The sequence below is a fragment of the Mytilus californianus genome, unplaced genomic scaffold (assembly GCF_021869535.1).
Source record: "Mytilus californianus isolate M0D057914Y unplaced genomic scaffold, xbMytCali1.0.p SCAF_4, whole genome shotgun sequence".
Classification (NCBI taxonomy): Eukaryota; Metazoa; Mollusca; class Bivalvia; order Mytilida; family Mytilidae; genus Mytilus; species Mytilus californianus.
The window spans coordinates 22,289,052-22,309,268 of record NW_026262690.1 but is presented as its reverse complement, the minus strand read 5'-3'; the positions used below and the strand labels follow the sequence as shown (position 1 = coordinate 22,309,268).

Here is a 20,217-nt window from a genome sequence, read left to right as displayed (position 1 = left end):
ATATTCCAAAGAAAACATTCTTTTTCTATCCAACATACCCTAATATTTTTAAAAGGAATTGAAATGTCGATATACTCATGCAAAGCCTACCAATAATATTAGATTTATTGTTAATATGTTCCCGGTCTGAATACGCATTAAATATCTGCCACTGAACATTAAGCAAGCAACAACCAATCAAGGAAAAGGTGTTAGAGTAGTTTAAGTATATTTTTTTTTCTCTTTTTGGACCACATAAGGATATTGTCTCCCGGGTTCGCATGATAACAATGACATATTTTAAATGATGTCACTATACTTTGAAGAAACCCGAAATACATATTTTTCTTTAATTCTGGACTAAGAGCAAATAAAAGAAACGTTGAAACCTTCTGCACCGACGACTATCAATATTTAACGTGACTTGTGATTAATCAAGTTTTAATCTTTCCATGGCACAAGTATATAATAAATATTTTGTATGTGTTTAGGACTGGAGGGGTTTGTTTCTCGGAATAGATTATTTTGTGGAACAATTATATTTTTTTGTAATAACAAACAAAATTAAGAAATTTTAGAATCACCGTTGTTTTAATTCATTTTAACAAGAAACAATTATCTGTTTCACTCACCTTCAGAAAGAATTTTTGTTAAGAAATCAAATCAAAGAATTTATCTTAAAAGCATCCCAGAAGATGAATGATGGATGTCTTCGAAGATTTTACTCATTTAGGGGACGATCATTTGATTTTCTGGGGAAGAGGGTTTGACATTTTTGCGAACGTTATATTAGTTTTCACCTGTCACTAGGTTGGTTGATGTTCATTTTAAAATTACATGTATTTACTGAAATTGTGGAGAAGAATATTCATTTTTATCCTATCGAAGGCAAGATTAGTTTTTAGATCTTACTAGGATAGCATATTCCTTTCAAAAATCCTCAGGACTGCCCTACCTCTTCTCCGAAAATCAAATGGAAGTATCCCGCCTGTTTTGCACGAATTTCTTTTCGCTTATAATTCTGAGCCGACAAGTATCAAAATTATGAAACCTACGACGCAATACACCTGTATAAATGGGCGGGTCCAGAAACTCATTTGCCGGTGAGGGCACAAATGCTTACAATTAAGTTATAGTTATTGAACAAGAAAATCTGTATATGTCATTTAATCTGCGTGGTTCGGCTAAGTCGTTCGGGTTTAAGGGTCATCACGACTGTGCAGATTAAATGACATTTATCGATTTCATTGGCCAATAACTGTTATAACACATGTTGCCATCACGTTTTCAAAATATACCAACGATATTCAATCCACGGCTCCTTTGAAAGTTCTCTTGTAAAGAAAGGGGAAAATACGCCATTAAGTATTTCAACGTTGGTAACTTTTAAATTAATAACATTTTTATATTCAGACTTTCTCCTTGATTGTAACACCATTTGGAGAAATGCTTTTTAATGACAGATCTTCGATTGTTTCTGTTAAATTTATCTTCAATATTCATATAAATTTGAGACGATTTAGAACTGACATATTTTGTAGACACCTATCTATTGTTGAAAAGTGTATGATGCCCTCTTGGTGTCCTTATGTTGTTTTTGTCGTTTGATTACTGTCTTATTGACGTATAACCCACATCTTCTTTGTTTCATACATTTTTATATCCGTTTTATGTACTTTTAAATCGGTTTATTACAAATCATAACTCAAAGGGCTATTGAGCATATTTTAATTGCTTTTCTTTCCCTCAACATTTCACTTTTCAATATACAACTGTATTCGGCAATTTATATTAAGGACATTTTTCATCTAAATGAAGCCTGATCGATCTGCAAATAATATTTTTTCCCTGTTTTTGGCACATACTTAAATTTATGTGATCTCAAAATAGTCACTAAAAAGGAATAAATATTTTTAAAAAAGCCGTTATGAATTCCATTGACGACAAAGACAAAATCTTTTTGTTCTAACGGTGCTATAATTTGGATAATGCACAGCAAAGGTGTGCATTAACTACCTCAGATATACTGCACAGTTCGAATGTACTCTTACCTACAACTAAGACATAGTTGAACAATTAACAACTTTGTACAAACTTCATTGTTTCGAAATATGAAATAAAATAAAAGTTTGTAACACAGTCAGGAACGGGAGAAAGACTCCTTCCTAAATCTGTGAACTTAATAAAAAGTGTTTGTACAAAGTAAATTTTTACTGTCCTAAAGTCAAACTAGATAAGTATGCCTTGTAATCTCTGAAAAAAAATGAAAGATTTAGAAAATCCAATTAAATTAAATTTGCTTTGAATTAGTTTTATGCTAAATGATATTGATTAAGGTTGTTTTTTTTTCAACATTTAGTCCTGTTCATGGCTTATTTCTGGACTAAATTTAAAGAGGAGCATATTTCAAGTCTGTGCCTAAACAATAAAAAAAATAAGTTGCAGACCAAATGACTACATTTAGATGCGACAGGTCTTCAAAATTGGTAGCGGAATACACTTGAAATATAAGGAAGGGTGTTAAAATAACAAAATAATATAACATTTTTTGTTTTTGTTTTACCTTGTCCAAGAAGTTTTATCACATCACTCCTCTGCACATATTTTTGACAGAAAGAAACGCTCTTAATCTATTCTCCATAACCCTTTGCGTAATGATTTGCCGTGAACCGATTTTGAACGGTACACCAAACGGAATTTAAACTATATGAATGAAACGAGATATGGGGTATACACCAATGAGACAGCAACTCAACAACAATTAATAACCGAAGGACATCTACAAGACAATAATCAGTTAGTTACAAAAGAGAGGTGTCTACACATCATGTTTAGCTCTAAATCGTCCCGAATCTTTTTAAAAACTGCGAAAAAATTTAAAAGAAACAATAAAAGATATGCCATTAAACCCCAATATCCAAATAAAGCTGCCGTTACAGAATAAACCCAAAAGTTTAGAAAAAAATCATAATTTATAAGTAACCAACATTATGTTTCTTTTAAAAGCGTATTTCCTGCTTTCTGTATGCAAGATAACTCTCCCATGAGCCGAGGATTGACAATGTCGTTTGCATACTAAATCATGTTTGCTGGAATTTTTTTTTTCCAAAACGTTCAAATAAATTGATGACGTCATGTGTTAAAACAGTTATTAACCAAACAAATCGGTATATGTTAGTTATACTGCACAATACAGTGATCCGTGAACCTGAACTCCTAACGTCATTCGGGTCAAGTAGGGTCACCTAAGCTGTGCAGAATAACTAGCAAATACCGAATAATTGTTCAATAACTAGAACTTCAAATGGTTATATGAAGGCTGTAGAAAGGCATTATGTAAACTTCAAAATCTTACCCCCTTTTAGAGAACTTCAATCTATAGAAATAATCATAGTGTGTCGTTGTTAGGTTAAAACTTCCATACATAGGTCGTCCGTTTGGCTCAGCGAGATGTATATATACGCACTGCAACAACCGGTCAAAATATTTCCCTGTATTTGTTTATAACTCACAGTGTTAAAATTTAAACGGTGTCATATCCTACTTTAAATTGAATATTAAAGAGTTTACATCATATACTTGATAGAAGGATATCTTAAACTGTTATATCTACTGATTTGTCCTTTATAAAGGTTAATAGGGAAGCACGCTTAGGTGATATCTCTATAACAGTATGTTAAAATATGGCCAAACCTCCTTCTACCATGTTTCCTAAAAACAAATGTGTTTCTTTCCGAAAATATCAAAAAGCCTGGGCCACAGGTCATTTATTCTTAATCTATAAAGTGAATGATGCATCTGATCCTTGTAACTATCGAGAAATCACAATTACCGATTCATTTTGAGAAGCTATTAATAAGATACGTGACACCCGTTTTTGCAAATTTTTAGATTGGTTGATTGATTGTTGGTTGCTTAAGGCCCAGTGGCAAATATTTCATGCATGTTCAGGACGATAATAAATTAACAATAAGTACATTTAGGTAGGTCCTGTAATAGGGAGCGTCTGGGATGAAGGTTGGGAAATTTAGACTGCCACATTAAAGCATATTTAAAGACAAATTACTAAATGGGTTACAACTTTCCTCGTGGTATGGATTTCCCAACCAAAAAAGAACATAAAATGTGACATTTGCTGTGTAGCTTCTACAAGCAATTATAACTTTAAATGTTTATACAAACAAATTCTGTATCAGTACTACGAGGATCAGTGAGGTATCCAAATGGACAACTGTGATAATAGAGATTTACGGAAAGTCTCGGTTACGACTATTGACTCCGACTCTGACAGCAAAAATTACAGTGGTTGTCTCAAAAGTTAATTCAGCGCTGCACTTAATTCATAAGGAGTCCATAAACGGAGCATGATATCGCTCCACCGAAAATAAGAATAAAAATTTGAATCCAGAGTTTTCGTAACAGCACATTTCAATCGGATATGTCGTCAAGCTCATGCACATGTATATGGAGCCAGATACGTTATTTTGAATGATTTTTTTTCCTGCATCTATAATGCCATAGTTAAATATAAATGTTTCTCTAATTCTTCGTCAATTTATCCCTTTCTGCACCCATTGTATAAAAAAAATTTAATCAACGTGTGGTTCGTTTGATCTCAGTTCTTCATTGGTTAAAATCCGATTATGACGTCGAATTTTCTTCCTTTCCTCTGAATTTCCTATTGTGACGGCATGAAAAAAGGCGACCATGCCTGATGACGTCACATAGAAAGAACACATCTTTTTGCAGATCATTCAAAAAGAAGGAATAAGTTTGCCTGCATATTGTTTGAAAATCATTAGAGAAACAGATTCCACCACCAAATCTCGTGTAATACGATATTTATTCACTCTCGACAGTTAAATTTTAAATATTTAAAACGCTCGGCGAGCCTCGCGTTTTAAATTTGAAAATTTAACTGTCTCGAGTGGATAAATATCGTATCACACTCGATGCAGTGGTAGAATCTATATTTATATACATATGTACATAAGCATATCCCGTTTTCTGATATAAACATTTTCCTGTTTTACAGATACGAAAATAAAGGGAACATCAAGGTTAGGTAGTAATCTTTATTTTAGATAAAGGGGAGGGGGTAAGAAAAAGAAATTTACAATAAAAAGGCAGTACACATGTATCAATAAAGTAACAAATCAAGGGACCAGTTCAAGTAAGAAAAAACGTCAGACTAGATATGTGTTGAAAAATAAAATGTAGGATGAAAGTTTTCTGCTAAGGCCCCCTGTCCCACAAAAAAAAACCAAAATAAACAACTAAAAGGTAGCTCCCTCCCTAAGTTAACAAGTGGTGTGGGAGAAGCGGAAACAAATAATCAGCGCTGACCATATTACTTGAAAATATGTGCCAACAAATTAAAAGCTGGAGCGGTCATTCTGAAAAAAGAAAATGGCAACCCAGGAAAATTTCTGCCAAGTTTGATTCGAGTCAACAGATGTAGATTTGAATTAAGGGGAGCCCAAAGGGACCTGATCCCCTTTTCTTGAAAATTTTATTAAAATAACGGAAATTTTTGGCAAAGTTTGGATCGTGCACCCCCTTTAAGAGCCAAAAAATGTAGCGGGCCTCCGTTTCTGGAAATTATGGATCCGCCACTGGTCAAATCATAGACTTAAAAATTGATATTTACTGCTTCTCCACTAAGCACGAAGCATGGTCGGCCCTGAGTCAGAATAATGTGTTAGGGTTGGTTGACATGTTTTACTGCGGACAGTTACCTTTTGAAATGGAACGCTAAAAATCGGTGTGTCGGTCTTGTACAATGCAAGGGCAAATATTCATTTCTAATTATGTTCCCTTTCCGGAATTTAGCTTGCCACTTTAAGTTTAACATCCAACCATCCATTCATCAATCCTTCATTCATTTTTGGACGAGAAGTTGAACGCTCAAAGGCTGCGATTGCAATTTTGAAATTTAAAATTAATTACATAAATTTTGTTGAAAAATATAATATATTCAATAAGACATATTCGAGTTTTTGACTTCAAAGTGCGCAATTTTACATGCAAATGGAAATAAAAGCGGAGACGCACCTTATTTGATTAAATAAATCGTTGTGTAAAATCTTGTTTTACTGTTATTTGGTTATTTTACCTTGAAAAGCTAATTTTTTAGTACTTTTTATTAAATTTTGAGACGACCCCCTTCATTTTACCTGTCAGAGTCGGTGTCAACAGTCGGTACCGATACTTTCCGTAAATGTCTAGTAGAGAGCCATATAACTATAGTACTTTTAATACAAATTTTGGTCCTAAAAGATATCTGATTCTATTACGATCTCCTGAGCGAAGGAAAAACTTCATTTTATTGCGTATTTCGCCACATAAACTTACAAGGTCGATTTCATGGCACTTCCCGAAAAAAACCACACAGAGTATGTCTCAGGTGCACCTTAAATACATTTGATGAAAAACCTTTTTTTAATTCATCTTTTTCAAATATACCTATTTTTTTAATTCTTTTTCTGATATTTTTCCATAAACCCAACATGCTGTTTATTGACAATTCATGCAGAACATTTTACAAAAATTATACCAATAAAGAATAATCTTTTTATTCGATTACAGAAATAGAATTGTAACGCATTTGATCAATGATTAGAGCAAGGTGTTTGCGAATAAAAAAAGTTAAATAGCTTTGACAAACGGCTGAAAAATCATGGTTGGGGTCTCGGCGAATAGCCATTAAACTAAGGATTACGCTTTTAAATAATAAAATACATAATAACAGAAATTGCTTACGCTTGGATTTTTCCTCCTCAGTATTGAGTTTTCTACATGTACACCTTGCATATTTTTATGAAGGTTCTTCAGTTTTGCATATATAAAAAATATAACACAGTTCGAATTCATGTATAATGCACTATTTTAAAAGTGCCCGTTTAACGGATACGTTAAGGTACTCGTTAATTATCGGGTTTAACGGAACATTTAACGGAGACGTTAACGGATGCGTTAATTAACGGAGGCTTTGTGAATATTAACGGGTCCGTTAGTTAACGGATGCTTTGTGAAAATGCTCCAAGATGTGTAACTGTTTCTTATAAAAAGATAAACTTGACACGATAAACGATGTATATATTTGCAGTTCTAGGTCACGTAATAAAAAATGGTATCAAGTTGTCAGGCCTTTCAACAAATATGGAATTAAATTCAGAGTTTAGAGAGACAATTAACTACATGCTGGATATAGCTAAGAAGCAAGCAATTTCAGACAGGGAAAAGAAGCATGTGTCTGCTGTAGCTTTATGGGCAGAAGGGTATTTTAATATAAACTTAATAAATGTATCATTATCAGACAACACATCTTTTCGCATAGGTATGTTTTCTCCCATTACATATATATATATATTAAAATATACTTTTTCAATTTTTGGTCTTTTGGAAAATGTTGTTTGTGCTGTATTTAGACCCCTCTAACAAGAAATTTGTTTTGCATGCACACGTATAAAAATTGCGGTTTTTATCCAACGCAATCATAGGTTTGAACGTTGTTTTCAATTTAGACTTCTTTATATATATATATATATATATATATATATATATATATATATATATGCAGGGCATGTTAGAAATATTAATCGAATAGTGCGTGTAGATCTGTATGTAGAGTTGAAGGGGCTCTTGGAAAGTCTTCACTTGGTGCTGTTCATATTTTTCCGTTTGTTTTTCAGATAGACTATCTGTCTTATCTCAGCCGTTTTAACATTACAATACTATAATTATATTTGTATGTTTGTGGTGGAGCTCTAGATAGCTAGAGGGGAGGTTTGTGCTCATGTATAACTGGTTCAACCCACCATATTATATTGTATATTTGTAGTGGAGCTCTAGATAGCTAGAGGGGAGGTTTGTGCTCATGTATAACTGGTTCAACCCACCATATTTTGTGCCTGTACAAAGTCAAACTCGTTGTCCGATTGATATATACACGATATAAATATGAATAGACAGACAAGCACGTGCAATCGTATAATGACTATTTTTCTAGGTCTGTTTAATTCCAAATCATAGATTATGAAAACGTGCACATCATTGTTTTACCTGACTGTATAACAGTGTAGAACGATTTTTGTGGACCGAATTCGTCAACAAAATGGTTCCTTGTGGTTGTTCTCTTGTTTCATTGTCAATGTTGAGATTCTTTCTTTTTAATAACTGAACACGATATGATCGTGCGCAGCCCGTTTCCAGATAAGTGTCAGAATAAAGGTCTAATGAATACGGATTCAAATGACTATCAAAGCCATGTTTTTGAGCTGATTTTGACAAAATGGTACCAAATTGACAGCTAAGAGTGATATATTATTTTAATATTCCCCTTTTAAAAATGTTTGAAACAAAACAAAAATCATATTTTATCTTATTTTCTAAATCGTAGCTAATGTCACTTTGATGTTTCAAACAAAATATTTTTGGAATATCGTTGTTACATGATTTTAATAGATTTACATTTGTTATTTTCTAAAAGAATCATTACTTTAGCTATAACATACTTTGTTGATTATCTTGTTTTTTAATAGATTCATGAACTATTGTTATTATAGCATATTCCAAAATTTATCCACAAACAAAATCTTTAAATCTGACGGATGCCACGTGTGGAGCAGGATATGGTTTTGGTATAAGTTTGAATATTCCTTTGGTATCTTCCGCCACTTCTGCCTGAGGAATTTGGAATCTTAGTTTTAGATAATTTCTTAATTTCTAGATAATACTAAACCACATTATATTATAAACATCATGATATAACATTGTGTAATGTTTTACCTTACTTCCGGTATATGTTTTACTCATCGTTAAATGCCGTAAGATGAAAAATAGTTGCTTACAACCACGTCATATAGTCTCTGGTGGACAGTTGTCTCATTGGCAATCATACCACATCTCCTTATGTTCATGTTGAGATACAATTAGATAAACTCGGGTATAAAACCACTGACCAAAAAAGCTATAATAATTACTTCAATGGCACAACTATATGGGTATTGTGTAATCCAAATGCTTAAACTGTGATAAAAAATGCTACATTGACTGTTTTTTTACTGCTCACTGGAATGTAAGAAATATATTTCCTCTTCTGTTAGGTCATAAAAAATATTTTTTGACATTGGAAATTAACACCAAAGACTTAGAAGTATTAGTCTTTGACTTGAAAAAAGATTAAGAGAATAATGATTTTTTTCTATTCAATCCTTTGTATCTGAAACAACGGGTTTTTTTTTTTGCTCATTACTTTCAGAATTTCAGAATTTCCTTCCTTCCTCGCACTTTTCTGTCCACTCCCTCGTCACTGTCTGTATGTCCCACGTTAGGGGCCTGTAACAGTTATTCAGAGGTTGTCGTTCAAACTTGGTTTTTGTCTGTCATATTTATTTTTGTATTCTTTTCTTTTATCATAACTTAGTTTTCTCGTTTGAATTGTTTCAAATTTTGTTATGTCGGGCCTATTGAAGCTGACTGTATGATATGGGTTTTACTCACTGTTAAAATCTATACGGCGACCTATTATAGTTGCTTGCATCATGTCATTTGGACCTGTGAAGTAATCTTAGAGTTGGGGTTTAGAAACATGACTGCACGTGACCGACAGTAAAACCCATTCTAAAGAAGGGCGACTGTTTAGTTTTGTGGATGAATGAATAAATGTACAGCCATGTCCGATGATAATAAGGAACATTGATTTAGATGCCCTGCAAAGAAAGTGTCGAGCTCTCTGAACGTTAATGAACCATTGCAACAACTCTTTGGGTGTACTATATATGTGGCTTGTTGCAAGTAAAACGTTCTGCCCTCAACTAAAATACCTTCATTTTCTACTGGCAGCTCATATTTCTACCTTTTTTCCGTCGACAACTTAGCAAAACCTACCTGATTAGTACCTATATATTATAACTGATCGTTTGTTTTTGTCCAGAAAAGGCATGAAATATTTATTACACCGGACGTTAAAGAAACAAAAATCAATCAATCAAAGTATTTCAAATTGTCCGTTTTTTATTTTCATGTTCCTTATCATTCAGGTAAGTTGAGTCCCCTAATGCACACTGTCTGAGAATTAACAATAAAGTTGCTCAATAGAAGAACTTACTCATTGCGTTTACTGAAATTGAAGTAAACAAAGATCAATCAATCAATCAAATAACAAATAACAACCAACAAGTTGTTTACAGTGAAAACACCATATCAATAAACAATACCATCTTTGAGACACTAGATGCGGCTTTCAAACTTAGAATAGCTCTTACATCTGTGCTTATGACAGACAAAAAAGCCAATTTTTTAAGTAAAATAAACATAGTAGCTTAAATCCGCTTCATTTGGACTTTGTTGGATAGTTGTCTCAATACCACATCTCCTTATGTTATATAGTCACGTTATCTTAGTGTAATGTGCATTCGATTTTCGTCCTTAAGATACTTAAAAAAGAAAGATAATTACTAAAAGCTTTTGATATATATATATATATATATATATATATATATATATATATATATTATACCTATATCGATTTTTTCAATTTCTTGTTGTTTTTTTTTATCATTTTCAGAAAACTAACACAGGCATGCAAAATTTGGGAGGACATACTGATTGAGACACCTACTGATATGTTGGCGCTGAAATTTGCCCATGATTGTTATTTCTGCTTGTCGTATCATCAACAAATGAGAGACTCTATAGCGCGTGTCTTACCTTTCTGGAACACATCACTACCTTTATACGGGTAAATACTACCATAGAAATAATACTGTTACATTGAATTCTTCTTATATACTGTTTTTTTTTTTAGCTTTTTTTGGGTTTGTTTTTGTTTTTTTTGTTTTTTTGTCGTTTCATTGACGTATACTCCATCTGCACTTATCAAACCAAACGAGGCGTATTAAAAAAAAATCAAAACGAGTCGTATTTAAAAAAAAAATCAAAACAAGTCGTTTTAAAAACAACCAAAATCATCTTTTAAGGTTTTCTATACGCACAATGTATACAAACAAAATACCTGACGATTAACTCAATGGTTACTGAAAGAGGAAAAGAACAAAATAGGACGAATTTTTCATTCTCATCTTCGTGTTTTGAAGGAACAAATATATGTGATCGCACAGAAGATGTGCACTACAGCAACATATATAACATTTACAAATAATTCATTCTAGATACATCTTAGGAATGCATGCTTTCGGTCTTGAGGAAACACATCTGTATGACGAAGCTGAAAAGCAGGCTAAAAAAGTATGTCAAGTTTTCTCTTTTAGTTAAATGCAGATATGATTATAAGAAATAGCATTCAGATTATATCTGTCAATTATTTGTTAAATATACAAAAAGTGGTTTGAAGAAAACCTTTAGTGTTGAAATATGTTTGATGTTCTTGATCAGGGGCACTAGTATCTAACCAAAAACTGATACTCCAAGTTGTGCGACTGACTGGCAGACTTGTAGTTTGTTCTTAGGTTGTGCTGTTACACTACTTTCCAAGGTCATTGGAGGGTTGGGCTCCCGCAAACATATTTAACCACGTTTGTTTTTCGTTTATTACATTTTACAAAAAAAAGGCTGTTAGTTTTTCCGTTTGAACTGTTTTACATTTATCGTGCTATGAGGTATGATTTTGCTCATTGTTGAGGGCCGTATGGTGACCTTTAGTTGCCAACTCCTACGTTATGTACGCCATGAGGTCTGGTGGAAACTTGTCTCATTGACAATTATACCACATCTCTTAATTTTTATATTGCACATGAAACAGAATCTATACAAAACAATTGAAAACAGAATAATGTAGACAAGGAGCAAGAATATTTAATGGAGTCCTTTATTTAAATTTGAGATGAGGTGATGATGACCTTCTACTTATTAATTGAAAATTGGGGATACAAGAGGAAAAATCTTCAAATCTAATTTTTTTTATGAAAAATTGACAACTGGTTTTGACACTTACTACTGAGTGTCATTTTGAAATCGTATGGCGGAAGATATGCTCACTGCTAAAAATAAGAAAGGTGGAAAATACCAGAAAAGGAGAATCAAAACTCGTGAGTCGAAAAGAGACTGACAAACCCATGAACAAGACGAAGAACAACAAAAAGAGAATCAACGGTCTACAAAACACTACAAAACTGGTGGTGATAGTAGGTGCTCCGGAAGGGTAAGCATATCCTGCTTCACATGTTCCATCCGTCGTGTTGCTCATTGTAAGTACAGTCCGGTGTAAAGTCTGAATAGAAGATGTCACAACCAAAGAAAAGTTAAATACGATTTAATATATTTTACTCCCATTTTTGTCTGTATTCCAACTGGATTTATACGATAGTCACTGAATGTTTGTACATTTCTTGAAGTCTTTTATCTTTATAAATATCAGTAAAAGCGAGGACAATTTACTAAGTTCTACAAATCAATTGTCGCCCCATTTTTTTTTTTTTTTTGTTGTTGTTAAAGATCATCTAATTATTTGGTGCATGGCGCAAATGTTTTTAATGAGTTAAATAGTGTCACTATACAAGTTGAATATAGAAGGACATTAGTACTTGGAAGAGCTCTTGAATCGGGTAACTGTTTACACTCCGGTAACATCCGGTTTGTATAATGTCTGGCTATGTAGGATTTGACAGTTGGATAGTGTAATTCTTTTTCTTATTAATAATGTTTGAAAATGTTGATTAAAAAAGCATGTTTGAAAACCAATTTAAATCCTTATATGAGACACTTACTGCCCTTTGTCTCTATTATAGGCTTTAGAAATAAATAAACATGATGGTTGGGCTACTCATGCTTTGTCACACGTTTATGAAATGACAGGACAGCATGTAAAAGGAATAAACTTCATGGCAAGTACTGAAAATGACTGGAAGGTAAGCATTCCTTAAAATAAAGAAAACATATCTGTTATCTCACGAAACAAGCTGTTTGTTACAAATGTAAACGGAAAAACATGCAAGGTTAGGCATTTTCTGTTCCTTTTCCGCATTTATGACATACATGTATGTCTATATAGCATGTCTCAGTTAATGTTCGGCACTTAACACTGATATGTGTTTTTGATGTAGAATATGTCTATATTGTTATTGCAGTTATTTATACAACATGATTCCGTGACCTATCGTCATATAAAACATAGAATATTTTTGAATTGATGTTCATACATAAATCTATTACTTTTTCAAATTAAATTCTTGAATGATTAACAACGTCTAATAAGAAAATTTAATTAAAAGTTACACATAGCAAAATAATCCCAAATCATATCACGAATTTGATATTCAGATGCAAATTCGTGAAATTTTGAGAATTGTGACTTACAAAAAGATTTCTTTTAATACTTGACAGGTTTGTGGATTGACAGCTTGTCATAACTACTGGCACTATGGACTTTATCATATCGAACAGGTACACAGTTTTGTCATATCTAAGTGTAAAAACACGGGGAGACACTGGTAGGAAATAAACGTTATTTATAAAAAAGCGAGAATTTATGATACGTGTAATAATGTGCAATTTTAGACTATTGATTGTTGATTGTTGACTGTTAACAGTTAGGTTCACTTAACTTGTGCACTTCAAAAAGATATCTTTCTGATATTCCCAGAATGAAAATGTTAATATCTAATAATATATGCAAATACAAAATACTATAACAAGGAAATCAAGTTCTATTTCCCTTAACTTTTCCAAAATTTGTAAAATGGATGATGTGAAATGTCATGATTCCTAGGAAAATTGGAAAGATTACTGTATACTGAGAAATTTTCGAATAATAAACACGCGGAGATTTAACTGCCCCTTTAATGGTATATAACGAAAACTCGAAAATAACCCGATATAAGGTACTAGTATATATTGTTGTCTGTCCATTAATTTGTCCGAAACAAACGAATTTTCTATGATAACATGTTTTCAACTTTACATTAACTATTTCTTACTCGATTATCAGCGCTCCTGCATTACCGAATGATGACCTTGAAATGTCAGAATTTGAAAGATTTTGAAACAAAAAGATTTTTAGATGAACACAAAAATGTTTCACTTCTAAGAGACTCTTCGCGAATGTTTTAATATTTATATCTAGTATCCCCAAAAATTCCCTTTGATACTTCAATGCAGGCTTTAATCATTGCTTTTCTGTCAATGTGCCGATTGCCGAAAACATCTTTTTTAACAACTTTTCACTTGTTAATTGTGAATTGGAAAAGAAGTGATATGGTTTATATGTACATGAAAAAAAAATTTTAGTGACACTTTCTGGGTGATTTTCCGTGTAAGTAACAGAGGTAAGAGACACGTATCACTCCAATAACATATACCCTAAAATGCACTTTCTCTGATTGGGAAGCATTAAAGTAGTATATCCTTCATTAGTAATATATTAGACATATTTCACATTCCAGAGCACTAATACTACTAGTTTATATATATGCTTATCATTTTATTTTTATTTTAAGTTAATTCATTTAATGTAAGTTTAATAATCAGGTGTAATTGTGTTAATTACTTTTTGGTTACTTGTGTTCAATAAAACTGTATCATATTATTCCTAGGGTAACTTCGAAGATGCTTTTCGACTTTTCGAAAAAGAGGTAAATATTTTAAATAGCATAATTACAAACCATTCTCATTTTCTATGTAACGTTTACATGTTCTGTGCAATAACATGGCGACAAACAGATTACTGTAAGGTTTGCTATTTAATGTAACTAAGAGATATTTTATTACTGTAACCTTAAAAGTAAAATTCTAAAGGAAAATGTGCGAACAGACCATTTTTTTGGGCCGATTGAATCCGAAATTTACAACGTATTATAATATCATATTCATAAAAAAAAAACATTGGTCTCTCAGATATATCATTGCAACTTTATTTTTGCGTTTTCCCCGGACCTTCATTTTATTGTATTTTAAAAACTGGAAAATATGCAAAAATTGTGATGAAGATGGTGATGATGGATGATGATGATGTCTGTTTATGTACGGCTGTTGGCAAATTAAATGAATATTCAGGAAGAGAACATGTTAATGTGATATGAATATTAACCCTGTTTTGTACTAGACCGAAATGCTTAGCATTTCAGTTTTATATACGAAATGCTTAGCCGGATTTTTAACGTGCTAGTCCACTGGAAGACATGTCACCCTACCCGGACACATTATGCTGATTCCGAGCCGACCAGTCTTTGCTCTTACTCCTTGATGCCGCGGGCTTAGCGGAGAAGCAACAAATATCAATTTTAGAGTCTTTGATTTAATTCGGCCAGGTTTCGTAACCACGACCTCCTGCACTTAAAGATCGTTCCACTTATACTAGTAGAAAGATATTTAGACACCTGCAGTTCATGCAAAGATGTTGATGCTAGTCAGTTTGAAGCATACTTGGGACCATAGTTTTTTGAGTTAACTAAATATAAAATGTTCATTTGTGGAAAAAAAATATGGTCAATTATGCATAGATATGTGTGTGTGTGTGTGTGTGTGTGTGTATGTGTATTCATGGTGACTAAAATATTCAGACTAATGTGTTCTCCTAGCAATATAATTAAATTGTGTTAGGATTGAGAATACAGATCATACTTGTTTTTAGGGACCTATGAATGCCTCTTGACATATCCCATCCTTCGAAGAGGAGCCCATAAGACCTTTAAATATTATGTTTTTAGAATTTCTTATTTTACAGTCAGTCCAGTCAAGTGATTTATTTGTGGAATGTAGATTATTCAAATTTGAAATCTAAACTTGTAATACTTTCAAATATTTAAATAAAATCGTGAAATCCTATCTGTTGATGTAAATGCTATCTGGGGATAGTTGTTTCATTGGCAATCATACCACATCTCTTATTCTTATATCACCAGTATTAATAAAAAAGACAAACAGTGAATTTTAATCAATTTGTACAGATAGGCAAAAGATCCCTCCAGTCCAAGTCAACCATGGAAATTGTTAATTCCGTGTCATTCCTGTACAGACTCAAATTCGAAGGTAAATTGATATACCATTTTCATTTCCATTTATTGACGTTTTGTATCATTATTTTTTTATTTTGTTCGAGATGGAGTGGAAGGTAGGTGATTCCATCAAAGTTTTTATTTCTGTAATCCGAAGAAGAAATAAAAACGGTTTAAAAGGGGAAGAAATTCATACTAAATATGGGAGAATGATCACCGCTTTTAGAACAAAAATATCTACAACAGGAAGCATTGCATTCGTTATTGATGTTTCTTTTTAAATACTTATAGTTTCACCTGTTATATCTTTTAAGAAAACAGTTGTCAAGTCCTTTGTTCTTTTTTTTTTATTTGTTTAATTGACACGATATACAAAAATAAAGGGTTTCCATGACAATGTATTTAAATCATACAGGAGTACCAGTAAAGGAAAAGATGTACGATTTCTATGAAGTTTGTAAAAACCATTTAGATGACCACGTAATGGGTTTCAACGATGCACATTATATGATGGCTTGCCTCGGAGTTGATGATACCAAATCTGCCAGGAATTTTGAAGATTCAATAAAAGAATTTATAAGGTAATATAATTGAAATGTCAATGAATCATCCAACAGAACATTTACAGATTATTTTAACCTCTACAAGTCACGTGGTTTTTGTTTTAACGGTTTGTCTTGTTGACATATACTCAACATCTCTTTTTGTTGACAAATGTACATTTACAAAACATTCTAGCACAAAACACATATACCAATAGAGCCAAGTTTCATGCATCTCAAATCCATTCCGTTTCTAAACGTATTTTCAAATATATTAAAATCGTCAGAACTTGCATACCATGTATAGAGTAAGGTGGAGTGATACTGCGTTGACCATATTTTATTTAAAAGACATCACACAATTTCGTTGGCAAACAAAACATCAAGGCAAAGTATAAATTAGTTTAAAATCATTCACTGCATTGTCGTCCAGATAAAACGATCCGTTCATAATAAATATTTAATTATCAATAGAAACGAAGATAATAAACTAAAAACCAAACCATTGAACACAATTATCATAATCTTGGTACGAAGCTGTGTGTATTGAAATGTGTTTGTATGTATTCTTATTTTTCTTTGCCATGTGTATAATATTATATAAATAACGCATAGCTGAGAGGGTGATAGAGCAGATTGTTACACCGAGAAAACATTGTCAACTGAGGCGAAACCAGGGTTGACAATGTCTTTTCGAGGGGTAACAATCTGCTCTATCACCCTCTCAGATATGTGTTATTTAATTTATTATACTGAATGTTCTGTTATTACTGTCGATTAAATTTCAAATTCAAAGTAATAAACTATGACGTCTTGTACATAACAACCATCCGTATTTAATAAAGCGCACACTTGATCAAGCGTCTCCGTGAAGGGTAATAGAGTATTTGCCATATGATAGAGTCGTATTTAATAAAGCGCACACTTGATCAAGCGTCTCCGTGAAGGGTAATAGAGTATTTACCATAGAATAGTCTCCCTCGTATTAACCAATCAAAATATGGCATTTTGACATGAAGTATAATAAATAAAGTTATGTTGTTGATCAGTGATGTCCCCTAATGAAAAGCTCTGTGTTAGATTTCGATTTGCCTCGCCAATGAGGAGATTCAAATTCATTCATAAGTTGGAGGCGACAATAGTTTACCGAGTTAACAACTGGTTAATCCCTCTGGAATATATATCTAAAACAAGTAAAAGAAAACTTGAGGGAAACTCTCAAATAACTGATTCAAAAGTATAAGAATATAAAGTATATAAAGTGTCAGATTAATCATTTCGTAGATTAGTATTGACAAAATATTATCTGTGTTTTCAGATGCGGGAATGGTGACACACGTGATGCCATGAACACCGTTGGTCTTGATCTGTGTGAAGCGTTTGCAGCCTACGAGGATCAACAGTTCAGTGCTGCTGTTAACATCATTTATCCAAAACGATATCAAATAGTCAAACTTGGTGGAAGCAATGCACAGGTACAATGTGAAATTGATACTTTCTAAAATATTTGTACATTTTGTATCTTCGTAAATAAAATTATCTATATTAATATAATTAGCAGAAGTTAGCAAACCAATTTCGTTGAATGCAAAACATTATATTTAAATCCAGAAGAATATTCGTTTTTTCATGGCAAATGTGACATGAATATTCAGGTCGATGACATTTGACCGACACACATAAACATTTTTATGATCAAGAACCTAGCTTTGTGTCTGAACGGATTTTTAGAAATTATTAAAAAAATAAATGAAGAGTGTGTATAACGTTATTAAGGGACATAACTCAAGAACGATAAAATTGACGCTACCCAAATTCGAACTTGATCTAAGTTTTGTGGTAATAAGCATTTTGTATAAGTGTCATAACATTTGGTTGAGACAAACATAAGTTAGAGAACGGAAACGAAAAATTCAGCATTTTTTCCATTTGTAAAGGGGAATAACTCTAGAACGGTAAAAGTGACGCCACCTAAATTCAAAACTTAATCAGTGTTTTGTGTTAATAAGCATTGTGTAAGAGTTTCATAACATTTGTTTGAGGCAAACTAAAGTTAGAGAACGGAAACCAATTTCGGTACGTACGGGTGGACGTACAGACGACCAAGGGGAACACTTAATGTCCCTCCGCTGTGGCGGCGTCATAAAAGAACAGTCGATGGGAATTGGAAAATACCTATAAAACAAAGAAGGCCAAGGCAATAAAACCATTTTTTTTTATTCAAATGTAATTCAAATGTTATAAGACAAGAAATTAAATATATTATTAACATTTAACAAAGCATTTTAAAAAGACAAAGGAACCAATAAATGTTTATGTGTTTTTAACAAGAAATAGCGACTGAGAACATAATAAATATATTTTCAGAGAGATGTTTTTAATTTGTTTATAATCCATGCTGCACTTAAATCAGATGACAAGAAACATCAAAATTTGGCCAGGTAGGATATAAGTACATATTTTATCATTTGATGCAGTTGTTTTCTACCACCCCAGGCTAAAGGAGCGCGTGAATTATTAACATATGAACATTAATTGCAGACCTGTTGTGGACATTAAGGCATTTCAGTTATATATACAAGTCCTTTGGAATATTCTGTTGTTCATTAATTTTGTTTTTATTTCGTTTTATCAAATTATATGCTGTATCATTTTTATATTTTACAAATATATATATTTACTAAAAATGTTTAATTTGTATAGCATATCATACCTTTCCTTACATCATTGTAGCTGGATTAATGTTAATAATATTTGTGATATTTTATTTTTCAATGTATATATTGTCTAGGCTTTGTCTTGAACAATTATATTCATTTCTAACTTTAATATTCGGCCATGATTAAGGAAAAAAGTAATTGCATGTATCGACAGTATATATTTGGTATGATAGATATCAAGAACTCGTGATAATAACAGAGCAGATACTGAAAAGGGAATATATTAATCTTTATTATATACTTAGTAGTAAATACAGATAAATTGTATGTGTAATAAAGTCAACGGCAACCGTGCTATATCAGCCAGCCGTGATGATATCGATATCAGTCACGGTTGCAAAGTCTTTTTCACACCTTTAATCTGTATAACGTCACGTCATCGATATCAGTCACTGTTGCAAAGACTTTATCTAACCCCTAATCTTTATAACGTCATGTCATATAAAAAAACGTCTACTTGAAGTATATAATAAAGTGTATATGATATGGCTTTTTCAATATCACACACCGTATCAACCCTCAACCAATATAATCCCTCGAGCAGAGATCTTGGGATTATATTGGTGTCTCGGGTTGATACGGATGTGATATTGAAAAAGCCATATGATATTCTCTATTTATAATTACTAATTAACAAAACTTCGAGGTGAATATAATTTTCGTCAATATCTGAAATTAAAGTACTTGTTGTACTTTTGTATTCTCGTTTACTATTACACACGGTTAAAAGTTACAAAGGAATAAATAAGGATTTGTATAATAAACGTGGGAATAACGTCATGTGAACAATGATAATAACCTCAACAATCGTTTTATTTTTTCAGGATGTTGATATCAGAAAGGGAATGTTTGAAGGCAAATTCACCCCTTACCACTAGACTAAAGGCAAAATTGTACAATACGTCATACTGACGTCTTTGAAAACTTTATTGTTGGTTGATCTATGATTTAACTTAGACGGTTATTCAATAAAATATTGTTCAGAGTCCTAAATAATGAATTTAAAGATTTTTCAGTTTGTTG

General features: G+C 32.4%; 1 protein-coding gene across 2 annotated transcripts in view; it reads left to right on the top strand.

Annotated features, from left to right (window-relative positions):
* LOC127737707 (tetratricopeptide repeat protein 38-like) overlaps nucleotides 1-20,217 on the top strand; it is a 37,356-nt gene extending 17,139 nt beyond the window's left edge. For both annotated transcript variants that reach the window (XM_052248556.1, XM_052248555.1), the window contains exons 4-14: nucleotides 7,088-7,259; nucleotides 10,550-10,723; nucleotides 11,154-11,229; nucleotides 12,729-12,848; nucleotides 13,324-13,383; nucleotides 14,532-14,570; nucleotides 15,885-15,966; nucleotides 16,348-16,513; nucleotides 17,793-17,949; nucleotides 18,842-18,915; nucleotides 20,019-20,217. In XM_052248556.1, the coding sequence (XP_052104516.1) occupies nucleotides 7,088-7,259; nucleotides 10,550-10,723; nucleotides 11,154-11,229; nucleotides 12,729-12,848; nucleotides 13,324-13,383; nucleotides 14,532-14,570; nucleotides 15,885-15,966; nucleotides 16,348-16,513; nucleotides 17,793-17,949; nucleotides 18,842-18,915; nucleotides 20,019-20,106 (1,208 nt within the window). In that variant the 3' untranslated portion in view covers nucleotides 20,107-20,217. The remainder of the gene's footprint in view (nucleotides 1-7,087; nucleotides 7,260-10,549; nucleotides 10,724-11,153; nucleotides 11,230-12,728; nucleotides 12,849-13,323; nucleotides 13,384-14,531; nucleotides 14,571-15,884; nucleotides 15,967-16,347; nucleotides 16,514-17,792; nucleotides 17,950-18,841; nucleotides 18,916-20,018) is intronic.